At 52.2% G+C, this 15,843-nt stretch overlaps 1 protein-coding gene across 1 annotated transcript; it reads right to left on the minus strand.

The window, feature by feature from the left end:
• Nucleotides 1-2,223: 2,223 nt before the first annotated feature.
• Nucleotides 2,224-5,720, minus strand: AEN (apoptosis enhancing nuclease). Its single transcript, XM_065412597.1, has 4 exons — nucleotides 5,659-5,720; nucleotides 4,189-4,984; nucleotides 3,053-3,253; nucleotides 2,224-2,427 (listed from the first exon to the last, which is right to left on the minus strand). The coding sequence occupies exons 1-4, from the start codon at nucleotides 5,718-5,720 to the stop codon at nucleotides 2,224-2,226; spliced, it is 1,263 nt and encodes a 420-aa protein (XP_065268669.1).
• Between the last annotated feature and the right edge of the window lie 10,123 nt (nucleotides 5,721-15,843).

Consider the following 15,843-nt stretch of genomic DNA (forward strand, 5'->3'; position numbering starts at 1 on the left):
GCTCACTAAAAGCCAGTTAACTACACAACTCTGGCTTATTTCTATGCGTGAGTTTCATCTGTAACAGTGATAGGGCACCAGGCAGAGCAGTTCCACAATCATTGCACTTGGAGATAGTTAAAGTTACTCAGCCTTGTGCATAACACAACCACCTGAGGCAGGTTAGAATGGAGGTAAATGCACTGCCTGGGATTTCCTGGTGGTTAATTCAGAGTCCCCACCAGGGAGACTCTAGTTCTAGCTCTGCCAGGGAAACATTTAGCCTTTTAAACCGTACAGCTGATTGCGATCACAGAAATCAGATTTGAAGCATTTCCCACTCCTTTGATCCTTTCACTCAACCCATGAAGAGGCAGTGATGCAGGCTCAAAGCTCAGTGGTATGCATACAAAGGTCATATAAAACTTAAAAACATAGGCACATGAAGGAAGGTTGGGGCAGAGGGGAGTGCATATCACAATTCTATACAGCAGCATGGCGTTAATCTTTGTTAGAACCTACTGGGTGGATATCCCACTGCATCATTTCAAAGTGCAGTTGTCCATTAATTCAGAACCAAAATTGATTAGCAGGCAAGGTCAGCCCTGCCCTGCATGGTCCCAGCTCTGCATGATGTACATATACTGCAAGGAGTGGAACATTTCCCCCTGGAAAGGGGAGTTTGCAGCTTTCCCCCTCTGTGGGAGGACATAAGGAGAGCTTCCCCTCTCCCAGCTCCAAATCTATTAGATGCCCACTAGCCAAGGAAGATCCCAAAGGCAACACACACAGACTGTGGTGGAGCCCCATAATCTCTCTGAATTTAAAGTCCCAGAGTTTCAAACAGAGCAGAAGGATGGTCTGAGCACACCAGGTGGGACAAGACAACATTGCAATCACACATCCATCCTGTTAAAGTGCAGTGGGACATAAGGGGCAGCCTAGAGAAATAATCCTTATATCTGTCCGAGTGATTTACATCTGATATAACCAGCACAGGAGCATGGGTGGCAAGTACTGAAAGGAGCCAGGCATGGCAACGATTTTAATCCAGGAGCCACAAGCTGTGCAAAGAGGGGCCAAGTCTTGCTTTCTGTCAAGTCAAACCCACTGCAAAGCTGCCTAAAAAGCAGGACATTGCATTTCATCCCAACTTGGATCTCAGGGCCCCATTATTTGTTGCTTTACAGCCCCGGGTAGCCCGTGTAAGTGACAGCAGCCCTGTGCGCTAATGGAGAGTCAGGCAGCCCAGGCCGTCCCAGGAGTCTGGGGAGCATAAAAATGGTTTAGAGCCACCTTCGTCTCCTTCCAGTCTTGCACTTGGGACTGAAGTGGAACAACTGAGAATTAGGGCCTAAAGGCGTCATGGGCCTGAGCCCAAACCCAAACAGCTGCACTGCCGTTTTCTAGCCCCCTGGGCCCAAGTAGACTGACACAGGCCAGCCACATGGGTTTTATTGCAGTGTAGAAACACCTCGTGTCATCTCTATCGCAGAACTGGGAGCTCCCACAGCCCAGCAACGTCAGCCACATTTTGACCTGGACGTCGAGAAACAAGTGTAAGCACATTTCCTTTGCCTTAGGTGCAAGGGCCTTTTGGCAGGGCTCTAAAGAGATAAACAGCTGCCTGCAACCTTCCAGGCAAACTAATCTGTGGTGGGAATTATGGAGCAAAGTCCCAGAACTTCTCTTTAGTCAACAGCACTCCATGCCCTTGGAGGGTCTGCACCTGCTGCTCTCCTACCCCTCCCTCTTTCTGTATCTACTACACAACCAAGACTCCCCACGTCATGCTCTGCAGTGTAATTGATGGCCACCAGGGCACCAATGCAGGCTCCATAGCAGCCAAAGAAAGGCAGAGGTGTGCTTCACATTTCATCTTAGTTCTCTCTAGTGTTAAAACAGGGGAAGGGCATTATAGGGCACTGGCAAGTGAGAATGGGGGGTGGGGTGGGAGGGAGGTTAATTTCCCTCTCTTACGAGCACTCAAGTTAATGAAGCTGAAAGTCTTATTTTCTCATCCTACATTTGCTTTTTGTCCAGCTTGGGCCACGCAGTTGGATTGACCAGTGTCGTTTTCAGGCTCTCATGCACCACCACCAAGCTGCAATGTTGGGGGAGCAAACCCTGAGGGGGGAAAGATTAAATAGGAGTGAACAGCTGTTCTCAGTTTAAAAGCTGAAGGCGTGAAAATGTCTCTATTGGGAGGGGAAACCCTCAAGGAGAAGATAGAGACCGAGCATTTCATTTGCAGTCTATATTCAGGTCCTTAGGCCAGTACTGGTCCTCCATGTAGTGGTCACTGTCTGTGCAGCTGTCTGTAGGAGTGCGAGGGGGACTGGAGGGGTGGCTGCTGGCAAGCTCCTGCTCCCACTGGACCTCCACCAGCCTGTAAAGCTCCATGGAAGTCCGAGCATCCTCCACCGACGAGTGTCCCTTCTGGCCAACCTGAGGGCAAAGAGAAAAGGCCACGCTAGAGCGGAGGGCTAGTGAAGGCCCCAGAGCCAAGCTCCCAACAAAACTTGCTGTTGCTCCAGTGGATAAACGGTGTTGGAATCAGTTTCTGTTGGGCTTCGAACACACCAAGGCCTCCATCTTGCAATAAGATCCGCACATCGGTCTGTTTGAAGTAATTTCTGGGCCCCCCATCACCGCAGTATCTGTGGCCCAGAGGTATTGAAGTCAAGGGGAGCTAGATGCCTAAATACCTCTGAGCATTTGGGCCCGAACACCTCAAAATCTTTAATGGATTTACCCTCCCACCTCAGTGGTGCAGGGCAGTGCTATCACCCCCTTTGTACAGATGGGGAACAGAGGTTCTCAGAGACTAAATGACTTGCCCAAAGTCACATAAGAAGTCTGTGATGAAGCAGTGACTTGAACCCAGGTCTCTCACATCCCAGCTTGTACCCTAACCACTAGACCATCCTGCCTCTCACATGCAGACTCTTATGCCCACAAGGTCTCCCATTGGGTCTGCCCACACAGATCCAATTGCAGCTTTAGCCATCTCAGCAGTGAAGGGGTTAAGAACTCCCCAGATCCTGCTTTCCATTCCCAGGAGGCCCCTTACCTGAATCCTTTTGTGGAGCAGCTGCCTTGCCAGGCTCTTGAGAGAGGCACTGACTTTCACAGGGAGTCCTGCCTTCCGGTTCAGCAAAGGGATTCGACTGGTGTCTCGAGTCCGGCTTCTGGGGTGAAAATATTTCAGGGCTCGGAAGTCATTGTGGATGGCATGTCCCACCACAATCTTGTCTTTCAAGATCTTCAGGATCTGGAAGTGTCAGAGGTGGTTAGTTGGGCATCACAGCGGGAGTAAAAGAGGGATTTAGAAGTCCTTCCTTGCACTGATTTTGGTTTCTCCCGCTCTATCTAACCCCACAACTAGTCATACCTCTCTGATGTCACAGATCCCAACTGCCCAGTGAGAACTATCCAATCACAATCAAGGAAGAAGCAGGCTACATTTCCCAGAGAAGGCCAGTTCCAAAGCATCCTCTGGTTTCAGGGCAGGCTGGAAATTTGGGGAAGGGGGAGAAAAGTTGGGGGCAAAGACGCACAGAGATACAGAATCTCTCACCTCAAAGCTGACACACAGCAAGCCAGCTTCAGAGCAAGGATTAGAAACTAGGAGTTCCTGGCTCCTAGTCCTACATTCATGTCTCTAGACCAGGGGTCGGCAACCTTTGGCACACGGCTCGCCAGCGTAAGCACCCTGGCGGGCTGGGCCGGTTTGTTTACCTGCCGCGTCCGCAGGTTCGGCCGATCGCGGCTCCCACTGGCCGCGGGTCGCCACTCCAGGCCAATGGGGGCATCGGGAAGCGGCGCGGGCCGAGGGATGTGCTGGCCGCTGCTTCCTGCAGCCCCCATTGGTCTGGGACGGCGAATTGTGGCCAGTGGGAGCCGCGATCGGCCGAACCTACGGACGCGGCAGGTAAACAAACCGGCCCAGCCCGCCAGGGTGCTTACCCTGGCGAGCCGCGTGCCAAAGGTTGTCGACCCCTGCTCTTAGACCATGCTGCTTTTCTAATATCTCCTGGGAAAGCCTGGAAGGAGAGGGGGGGCAGGTGACAGACTCTGGTTGTTCTAAGACCCACTGGCTGTTCTAACAGCGACAGCAGAGCAGTGCATAGACAGCTGCCCAAAGAGGGGATAAAATCTAGCCCTTGTTCAGACTGTACAGATACGCACACCACACCTCTTGTTTACCTCTCTCTGTGCAGCACTGAACGGGGTAGCGTTCTGCATGTGTTGCCTGCTGATCCCACTCCAGCGAGTCCTGTAGTCCACGATGGGAAGCTCTGGCCGGATATATTTGTCATAGATTACATCTCCGTTGTAGTTCACCACCGTGCATCGCGCCAGCTCACTCAGCTTCCCGCCAGGGCCTGTGCCCACCATCTCACAGTCAATGGCCACGCATTTCCCAGGTCTCTGCAGTGAGCGGGACAAGGAAGCTCTGCCTGAGTTGGAACTGCCAGGCAAAGGTAACCTGCTCTCTGAGTCTTGGGAAAGTGAAAAGGAGCATTGCCCAGCCGTGTCCTCCGGAGGGACTGGCAGAGACTGCAACAGAGCCCGCTTGAGCTTTGTGAGTTTTACATGGACTTTCCCCACAGATTGATTATGCACGAGAGATACATCCTCACTGGCTGGCTGGCCACATCTGCTGGCTTCCCTGTTTAACAGGCCCTCTTTGGATGGCGTGAATGCCATTGGCTCAGTCCAGTGTCCCAATTTGGGTCTCAACAGCCCCCTTTGCTCCAGCAGAGCCCTGCGCTCCATAAACCGCTGGTGCTTCCGGCTTTTCTTTTTATTCTGGCTCTGCAGCAAGCCACGATCTTCCACATCTGCTCTGCGAGCCAGGTGGGCTTTGGGGCGAGGACAGCACAGATCCCATCTGCAGTTGGAGTACCTGAGAAACCGGCCATCGGCCCCCTTCTGCCTCACCTCACAGGCCTTCACTGTGCTCACAACACCTGGCGTTAGACCCTGGCCAGAAGGCATCCTGCCAAAGATACCCACAACGCAGGGTTAGTCAGTGCCTGGTAAGTAGAGATGCTCCTCGCCTGGATTTGAGAGGGCTTATCCCATTCCCACAGGTGAGTGGAGATAGCACATGATGTGCCCACCTGGGGTTTATCACATGCAGTCCTGTTGTAGCCATGTCAGTCCCGGGATATCAGAGAGACAAGGTAGGTGAGGTAATATCTTTTACTATACCAACCTCTGTGGGTGACAGAGATAAGCTTACGAGCTACGCAGAGTTCTCCTTCGGGTCACAGGGTTTACCATAGCTGGTCACTCAGTCAGGCCTTGTTAGGACAGGGCGGGGCCCGTGGTTCAGAGCCTGCAGCAGTCATAACGCGGGCCTGGGGGGGGGGCGCCAGCATCACCCCAGGCATAGTGGAGTGATACGGCCACAGGACGGTAAGGGGAGGGGGGAAAGAAGTTAGCACGACCATGGCTGGCGCTTATCCCAAGCCCACTAACTTGGCTCTGCGGTGCCAGCTCTACCCTGGGCAGGGGCCTGGGACGGAAGGACTAAAACAGGAATAGCAGGAGAGATCATTTGCTTACAAGCCCCTCGGCCCCGTCCCTGGGGCCCCCTCCTTCTGCCCAGCCCTCCCGACTGGGTCGCCCCCCGCTCCCTTTCCCCGGCCGGACCCCCGCATCTCTTACCCAGCGAGCCGGTTCCCCACACGTGGCTTTCCCGGAAGCAGCTGCTGCAATGGCTCCCACATGCCCGGGCAAGTCCTGCCGCCACGCTCCGCCCCCCCCCGCCGCCTATTGGCTCAGCGGGCACGGGGCAGGATGCGATTTGCATGAAGGGGCGGGGCCGGCCTATTTGCGCCTGCCTAAGTTGTTTCCCAGTGAGTGGAGCCGGTTCCCCGAGCGCCTTTCCCCGGGGCGTCCGGGCGCCTGTTTCGGGCAAGGGCTCCAGTTGGATCGGAGCGTTCGGGACCCTGCAGAGGCGGCAGCCCCTTGGGCCTGGGGTCCCTGCCCACCTGCGGGCAAGGTCCTGGCCGGGAGAGGGGGTGGGTGGCCGGCCGGGTTATATTGCCCCATACACTCTGCTGCACCTCCGGTAGGGTGACCAGACAGCAAGTGTGAAAAATCAGGACAGGGGATGGGGGGTAATAGGATCCTATATAAGAAAAAGACCCCAAAATCAGGACTGTCCCTATAAAATCTGGACATCTTGTCACCCTAATCTCTGGGAATAGGAGAGACCTCGATTCTCCTGCAGATTCTCCCGCACGCAGCAGCCTGGGCCCGTTGCCCCTTGGGGCGCACTGATTTTAGGGCTCTCATTTATCCTTGTGGCATAGTGAAGCTGTGGGGAGAGCAGAAAGCAGATGTTTTATCCCAGCAGAGGCATGATGCTCAGGGTGAATTGTATTACTGTACTATTCCCGAGTGTTGCAGTAACACCCAGAACCACAGCTGCTGTATTCTAGGTAGGGTGCTGCACCACCTCTGAGGTACAAAAAACTGGGCCCCCCAGGGTTAATCGGGAGCCCATAAAGCTGGACAGCTGGCAGCAAGTACTGAGCACCCTCACAGAATTCCCAGGACAGCCACCTCTAAAAATGGATGATCCTGGGAAAACCTGGACAGGTGGCAATCCTAGTGCTTCCTGCACAAACACAGAATAAAATGTGGGACCCTAGCCCAATGAGCTTGCACTTTTGTCTCTACATGAGGTATAAAATTAATGTGGATTTAAACTGATGTCGTTCTACTGGTGTAACACACACATGCAAACTCTTAGTCCAGTAGTCCAGCACATTTTTCAATCTGGTTTTTTGTCACTTGGGCAGAAGTTTAAGTTGAACTAAAAAAGCCACTCTTATACTGGAATAAGAGTATAACATGTAAGGATATAATCATAAGAATAACAGGGAGGTTATACTGGTATAACTATAGCATTTTAACTACACCAGTATAATTATACCAGTGTAACTGGTCAAACTTCCTTGTGTAGACAAGCCCATTCTGCTCTATTTTGTTTTTATACTGTGCCCATCACCATGGGATTTGGGTTCCTGGTGGCATCTCCTTCAGAAAGAGACCTAGAGATCACCTAAAATGAATGCAGACCTTAGTCTCCCCTGTGTGTACTGGACCAAACCTTGTTCTAGCAGCTGCCCCAAGGTAGTCACATTCCTAGAGTATATAGGGCCTTAGTCCTTTCATCCTGCCCTGCATGCTGAGTGCTGCTCAGGACTGTCAGATTAGTCCAGGGGTCAGTAACCTTTGGCACGCAGCTCGCCAGGGTAAGCACTCTGGCGGGCCGGGCCGGTTTGTTTACTTGCCATGTCCGCAGGTTCGGCCGATCGCGGCTCCCACTGGCTGCGGTTCGCTGCTCCGGGCCAATGGGGGCAGTGGGAAGCGGCATGGGCCGAGGGATGTGCGCTGGCCACTGCTTCCCGCCACCCCCATTGGCCTGGGACCACATACCGCGGCCAGTGGGAGCCGCGATCGGCTGAACCTGCGGACGCGGCAGGTAAACAAACCGGCCCGGCCCGCCAGGGTACTTACCCTGGCGAGCTGCGTGCCAAAGGTTGCCGACCCCTGGATTAGTCCAAAACAGACCTGGGCGAAGTTGAGCCCGGCTCGTAGTCTGATCCCAGGTTGTTTGGAGCACAGAGCTTTCGGAGCAGGCTAGCATTCTCCTGAAACACAAAACCTGCTTGCTCCAAAGGAACAGGCCCCAGTGTACCATGTGGACAGTGAACGTCACTCTCATATTTGTCAATAAGGCTGGTATCTGTTCTAACACGTAGGCCCGTGGGAGTCACAGGCAGGTCCAAGCCAGTAGCTTGCATCATTTATTTTGTAATACAATTCAAGACAATGCTCTTTTACTGGTACGACAAGCTATAACAAGTGTCACCAAGTGTTACAGGGACAGAAACATCTATGGGTCACTGAGACTGTGAGTGCTTTCTCCACCTTGTCACCATGTGGGTGGATTTCACGGATACCCCAGGGTCATTAGAGAAACAATGGTTTCATTTCACATCCAGCTTTTCTGATTGTTTTATCATTTCCCCCCTCATTCATTTGGCCTTTTATGTACTTATGCAGTGATCTTTCATGCCCAGGAGATGGCGCTTCATCAAACTCCTCTCCTTCATCTGTTTCTTCCTCTGCTGTCTCATTTCTGTCCCCAGGAAAGGTCGGCTCAGAGTCACAAGCAGGTTCTTGTCTTTGCAGGGATTCTGCTTTTTACTCCCACTTTATGGTGGCTGAGCTGAATGAGATGGATTTACCCGTGGTAACAAAGAACTGAACTTTCACCACAGGGAAGGACTTTAGGCATCAAAGGACTATAATGAAACCACCCACCAAGCACAGAGAATGGGTCACGCTAATCGTATTAGCCTTTGGCTGCTAGCCATGAGGGTGGGGGTGTCAGATGCTCATTGGTATGCACCTCAACAGGCCACCCAAATCCCACTGTTGCATTAGACACGGTACACAGGTAATTTAGAACTCCTTCAACTAGGCCCAGATGTTTTCTCCTGCACTCACCTGACTGACTGTCTTAGGCCACATGAGGGGATTCGACAGGCTGTTGAATTGGGCCCACAATATTGCTGAATTGGTTTGTCAGGATTGAATTAGTGGGGAAACTGTGGGTTGGGGTTGAGGGGCGGTGGTGGAGGAGAGGGTGGCGATGGGAATAGCAGGGGGTGCTGCAGGTCAGGACTGGGCTGCATCAGGAGAGCTGTGTGGCATCTTCCCCTGTGGACAGGCAGTGGTTCAGGTAAGAAATAATAAAATGTCCCACAGCCCCAAAGGCCTTTAGCCAACACACCTTTAGACATACCCAGACCTTTGCCATCGGCTTGTTCTTTGCTAACTGATGGCCTGAAAGCAGAGCCAGCTTAGTGAGTTAACAGAGCCCCCAATGCTGAAGGCAGGCTCACTTGATGTGCATCTGAGGCAAGCCCTGGGGTACTCCTGTTCTGAAGATAGCAGGTCTACCAGCTGAAAAGAAACCCTGGGTAGGAGCTGTCACAGCCACAAGCCCTCTTTGCATGCTCTGCAGCACACCAAAATCTTAGCCACGCCCAAAAGGGCAGGAGTGACCCTTTAACAGGAAGTGTGTGGATTTAGAAAAGGACTCCCTGCTTCACTCATATCCCAAGGACCAGGGTCTGGGCCAGCTGTGCTCTCAACATGCTGTCTCGCCACCAGGAGGACTTTCATTAACAGCTCTGCCTGTTTCTGATTAATTGGAAATTGGCTTGCATTGTGTGTTAATCCCCCTCCTCACTCCCTGTCTTCCATTCACAAGGCAGAGGGCAGCTCTGTACCCTGGCCATGTATGGTGAGTTTGCATTAGTGTCTACACACGTCTTGTGTAGCAGGTGTGAGGGAGACGAAGAGAGACAGCACAGGTGCTTGCAAAGGTCAGATAGGAAATCCTAAGTGGGAATTGCTGGGAACCCTTCAACTGAAGAACCCTGAACAGCTCCTCCACACACTTTCAGCTAACCACCCTGAACCCGCTGAGGCTGCGTCTTTCTCTGCTGCAGTATCTGTTTCTTCTAGCCGCACTGCAGTATCTGTCCATCTACAGTATCTGTCAAACAGCAGCATCTCCCACTCGATCGCTGCCTTATGAATCAAGACAAAAGGGAGCGAGCCCAGCATCATGCGACAGCCTGTTGCATTGCTTATGTTGTTCCTGCGCTGTTGGGGCTCTCAGACGCTGCTTCGGAGTACTCGAAAGGCCACAGCTCCTGCCTTAGCTACATCAGACAGTTACTGTATTCCTTTATTTGCCATCCCTACCATTTGGGCTCCCTACCTCCCCGCCCGCTCACCCCTTATTAACAACGGCAGCTTCTGCTCTCAGCCTCTCCCCGCATTGCAATCCATGTCTAAGAGAGAGACCGTAATTTGCACTCTCCTCCGGTGCAAATAAGATTTCTAATAGGGACAGATGCCTGCTGGGGGCTCTCAGAAAGGAACAGCTATTGAAATGGAATTGTTTGCTGTGGGATGCCAGGTCTTGGTGTGAGGCAGACAGGCCCAGGGGCCGGAGGGGGGTGGGCAGGGCTGTGTACACATACTGGTGAATTTGGGGCTATTTTTGGTGGGGGTTGGGGTTGCCAGTTATTTAACTATAGAATCTGGAGGAGCCGGCAGGGCTGGTAGAACAAGGACTCCAAATAGCCACCTCTTCCCACAAGTGTAAAGAACAAGGGTGACGGCCAGGAAAGCAGGCAAGGAAGGGGACCTGAATTCAATGCAGCTGGCTGGAAATTGCTCCGTTCTTGCCATGAAACATTCTGAACCAAACGAGAAAAAAGGGTGTTTTGTTCTGAAATACTTTGTGGAATTTTTCTGACTAAATGAAAACAAAAATCAACCGGGCCCCCTCCCCCTCCACCCACATGCCTGTTTCTTTCCTTTTTCCCCCACTGGAAAAGGTGTGGGGGAAGGGACCAAAAATAATTGGGGGTTTTGACTACAAAAAGTTTTCAGTGAAAATGTTCGTTGCAGGCAAACAAACACCACGACCATTTTTTGGTTGGGAAAAAGGTTTAGCCAGAAGACGCCAATCAGCTCCGCCACGGACCCCAGAGTGTTTGTGTGTTTCCTTGATCCCACCTGGCCTCCTGCCACTTCTTTATTCCCTTCTCTACTCCTTCCATCCCCTGCTTGGTCTCTCCCTCCCAGCTAATGCTCCCTTTCTGTCTCCTCCCCATTCTTCTCTGGAAAGCAACATCCCCTTTCCTCTCCTTCCTCTGTGCCCCCTTGTCAGTGTCTCCCCCCCGACCCCCCCCCCCCCCCCCCGGCTGGCCTAGCTCTGGTTTCCTTGCTCCCCTCTGTTTTCACTGCTCTCTGTTAACTCTTCCCCCACTCCTCCCATATTCTCCCTCTCACCTTGGTCTTTCCCTCCATTTTCCCCAAAGAAACAAAGGGGCAGCCCCATCATATTACAGTAAAGGGCAGCATTTTGCCCATGACTCAGACTGTGAGCTCCTTGGGGCCAGGATCATGCTTCTGTGTTGGGAAAGTGTAGGGTACATTGGGGGTGCTACCAGTAATAAACAGAGTAGTAATACCACCCCCACCCACCGCACACACACACACTCTGATCAGCACTGAGCTGTGGCTGGGGAAGCATCTGTTCCATGTTTAGCCTAACAAAACAAAAGCTGCAGGGAGATACGGATTGTTCTCTATAAATACACCAGAGGGATAAACACCAGGGAGTGAGCGGAATTAAGGCCAATGTTGGCACAAGAACAAATGGCTATAAACTGGCCATAATAAGTTTAGACTTGAAATTAGGTGAAGGTTTCTAACCATCAGAGGAGTGAAGTTCTGGAACAGCCTTCCCGGGGCAGTAATGGGAGCAAAAAACCTAACCTGTTCATAGGTGCTGGAGGCTTCATGTGGTTTCCATTCTATACAGGGTTTACAGTTTGATTCAGTGGCTCTCAGCACCCCCACTATAAAAAGTAATCCAGCACCCCTGAACCTGTTTTAAGACCGAGCATGATACTTTTATGTAGGGGATGGTACAATGAGATTGCTGACAATGGCATATGGCCCATCCATGACTGCTATTAGCAAATCTCTCCAACTGTTGGAGACAGGACACTAGATGCAGAGAGCTCTGAGTTACTACAGAGAATTCTTTCCCAGGTGTCTGCCTGGTGGGTCTTGCCCACATGCTCAGGGTCTAACTCAGGGGTCAGCAACCTTTGGCACGCGGCTCGCCAGGGTAAGCACCCTGGCGGGCCGGGCCAGTTTATTTACCTGCTGACGCGGCAGGTTCGGCCGATCGCGGCCCCCACTGGCCGCGGTTTGCCGTCCCGGGCCAATGGGGGCGGCGGGAAGTCGCGGCCAGCACATCGCTAGCCCGCGCTGCTTCCCGCCGCCCCCATTGGCCCGGGACGGCGAACCACAGCCAGTGGGGGCCGCGATCGGCCGAACCTGCCGCGTCAGCAGGTAAATAAACTGGCCCGGCCCGCCAGGGTGCTTACCCTGGCGAGCCGCGTGCCAAAGGTTGCCGACCCCTGGTCTAACTGATCACCAGATTTGGGGTCAGGAAGGAATTTTTACCCCAGTCAGATTGGCAGAGACCCTGGGTGATTTTCACCTTCCTGTGCAGCATGGAGTACAGGCGTGTTGCTGGTTTGACCTAGAGTAAATGGTGGAACCCTGTAACTTGAAGTCTTCGGATCAAGATTCGAGGACTTCAGTAACTCAGCCAGAAGTTACGGGCCTATTACAGGAGTGGGTGGGTGAGGTTCTGTGGCCTGCAATGGGCAGGATAGACTAGATGCTCATGATGGTCCCTTCTGGGCTTAGAGTCTATGAGTCTATGTTCATACACAGAAGTGCTGCAATTCAGTGAGCGGGGTCAGAAGCCACCTGGCCACAGATCTTTCAGCAGGGCCAATTTGCCATTGGTTAGCATGTTGGCAGACGAACCTGTCTGCCTCTCTTGTCCTGGGAGCAGCGTGGCGGAGGGAGTGGGGGACCTTTCTTTCCCCTATTTCTAAGTCATAAAGGCTTTGTCTCACCTAGAGGAGGATGGTAGATTCTCCATCGCTTAAAGCCTTTACAGACTGGATGTCTTTCAAAAAGCTCACCCAGAAGTGATGGGCTTGATGCAGGGATCACTGATGAGGAGTTATGGCCTGTATGGTGCAGGAGATCAGACTAGACGATTTAAAGGTCCATTGTGGCTTTAAAATCTACTAATACAACCCTCTCTGAAGGCACGTGGATCACTGTAACCAATTCCAAAGTAGTGGTGCCTATTCAGGAGGCAGTGGCATGCCTATGTCCTGCTCCACTGATTGGCTGCCCGGGCAATGCCTGGCCCCGTGGCCCAGACATGTGCTTTTGAAAATGGAAAAAGAGACTAAAAATGGACGTTTAAGATGAAAACAATGTACAAGGGTGTGAAACCAGGCACCTGGAAAGCCAAGAGATGCTGAGTCCTCCAATAGCTAGTGAGCAGAGGGCATCAACTCACCACATACCTGCTGTGCTGACCGGTGACAGAGCACTGACGAACTCGGGTTGCTTTTCTGCCTCCCTCTGCATGTCATTGCAGCCGTGGTTATTCACGCCATTACTGCAATGTTTGTGATTCAAGTACCCTGCCTAGCTATAGCAAATGTACATTTATGTCACCATACAGTACCTTGTATCTCTGACGCACATGGAAGTCCCGAAGCGTGCGTGTGTGTGTGTGTGTGTGTGTGTGTGTGAGAGAGAGAGAGAAAGCTGCCCTTAAAATTACTGCCAAGGAGTATTTTATTGCTGTGGTTCCAAAAACTATGGTAACTGCAAAACTGCAGGTTCTGCCTTTGATAAAAGTAGGAGCTAAGTGAATAGTGTGTGTGGCTCATTATAGGCTCTGTGTGGGGTTGGAGAAGTGGATTGGTTACGTTCATTTGCTTCTCCTTGGAGACACTTGAAGTGCATCACAAGGGATTCTGAAGCCACTCGAACATTGTGAGTCTGAGCGTTGATAGTAGAACTCCACTGAACTTTTTTGTGGTTTGAGTTCTGGAGAAGAACAGCTTCTTTAAGGCTTGCTGCAGGGCGAAAGTGTGAATGGCAATTCCTTCAGCCCCCTGCACTTAACCAATCAAATCACATGGGGGAATAGAGCAGGAGGTGAATGAAAAGCAGAGCGTCAGTGAAAGGCAGGAGTGGAGTGAGAGTAGGATGGGGAGCAGCAGACAGGAGAGCGGATGAGTGAGCAAGTGCACAGAGCTCCACATGCAAGCCTGGGGAGACGCAGACAGACTGTGCAGATACACAGAGCTGGAGATGTGCACAATCCCGGGAAGCTGCCTGATCTCTCTCTGACACACAATGCTGGGAAGCTCTCTCTCTCACACATACACACACAAACCCTCAAGGACGCACATACACAGACCCCACTATGAGGCACTGTCTGAAGGTCTGCTCAGAATCACTGAAGCCCAGAGCTCCAGGTTCTCTCCCTCCGACCTGTGCTGATGCCCAGGTACTAACTAACCTTGATCGGACTCCTGGAAGGAGTGCAGGTTCCCTGGGATGACCGTGCTGGGATGCTGGATGCTGCTTGCTCTGGCAGATGTAAATATGGGTTTCAGACCCACCCTCTCATTGCTTTCTCTTGAGATCCTCACAAAAGCAACAACTGAGGTGATCAGAAACGGAGAGGTGGCATCTGGCTGCCCCAGGGTATCCATGCATCGCACCCTTAATGCACTCTATTCACCTTGCCGTACCCCGGAGAGAGCACAACGGCGGTGAGCTGGAGGGAACGCAGGCAGTGTTCAACATCTTCAGGAAGTGCGGGGCACGGTGTCGACGAGGAGGCCATGCACCATAAGGCAGACTGTGACTTGTTGTCGTGAGATGAGCTATAGAACAACAAAATCACTAGTCTTCCATAAGGGACGGGGCCAGTGAGCTCAGCAGCCAATCCACGCCTCGCCCACCCAATGTCCATCCCCCAGGGGCTGGGCGAGGGAGCCCAGGCAGGCCCAGAGCACCCATTCCACATCTCACCCAGCCATGTCAGTCCCTGAGGGGTTGGAGAGTGCCCCCTTTGCATACTGCAACAGAGAGGGCAATTTTCTACAATGTCCTGGACAAACCTTATTGAATTAAATGTATGTAGCATTGTGAGCCAGGGATTGTATGTTATTCCATGGGGGAGGGTAACCACGGCTCCTCCAGGTACTAAAACCAGTGGGGGATTATTAGGCAAATTCACTCTGGCTGCCTGTTCTGAGTGAGACCTGTTAGGGCCTTGTGACCACAGAAGAACCCCTGTGTGGGGCTTGCCGAACTGTTCACCAGCCAGAGCCTGGCTGGAGTTGGGGTGATCTCTGGTAAACTTATTAGCACTTGTGGGGGTTCTTTTGTTGCTTTAATCTGTTTTCTCTGTACTGCATTCACCTTAAGAATAAACGTGCTTGCTTAGAAAGAGCTGGGCCGCAGCTTAACGGTGGCAGTCACACTCAGTGCCGTCTTTGAGGTGTTGTGGGGATATTACAGGATAGTTGGGGAACTGGAAATACCTTGGTGAGGAGGGAGAGAGCAGCATGTCTCCACGCAAGAGAGGTGATGGCTGAGGAACGTGGAGCCTACAGTGGATGCCCTTGCTGGACCATGAGAGGGAAATACAGGTGCAGTTGCCCTGACCTGTGACATGTCATGTACAGTGAAGTCTGCCCCTCATGCCCACCTCCAGTGGAAGAAGTGTGTATCTGATAAGCCTATTGCACGCGCTGGAAGCCTGGCAATCAGCAGGCAAGCTCTCATGCCCAGGTTGTCAAGAGGGCCAGAGAGATCACTGGAGTTAGGACTCCTTTGATCCGTTTCTGTCTCCGGGCGGGAGCATGCTGGTCAGAGCAGGGAACGTGGAGTCACACTCCTGGTTCTTTAGCCAGCTGCACCATCGATTGACCGCATGATCTTGGCTAAGTCACTCCCCCCTCTGTGCCTGAGTTTCCCCATCTGCCCTCTGGGACTGGTGCCCTTTCTCTGCCCAGCCAGGAGGCTTTGAGAGTGACTGGGTCAATGCAGTGAAGCTCTCTGAAGATGGGAGCAGATGGGAGTGTCTAATGTTGTTATTGAATATGACATTCCAATGGGCTTATATTGATAACAGCCCAGCCATAAACTGGGAAAGTTATTGCCCGTGGCAGTGCTCAGAGCAGTTAGTGTCCATGGAGATCCCAGCTGAGACCTTTGTCGTAGCAGTAAAATTATCCATAGATCACGGTGCTTTCAAGTGCATGTCACCTGATCGTCTCTGGTGCTGACTGGGCACTGTCAGACATCCTGCTCATTTCAGCTTTAGTTCTCTGTAGAGAG

This window comes from Emys orbicularis, chromosome 10 (genome assembly GCF_028017835.1).
Source record: "Emys orbicularis isolate rEmyOrb1 chromosome 10, rEmyOrb1.hap1, whole genome shotgun sequence".
NCBI lineage: Eukaryota > Metazoa > Chordata > Testudines > Emydidae > Emys > Emys orbicularis.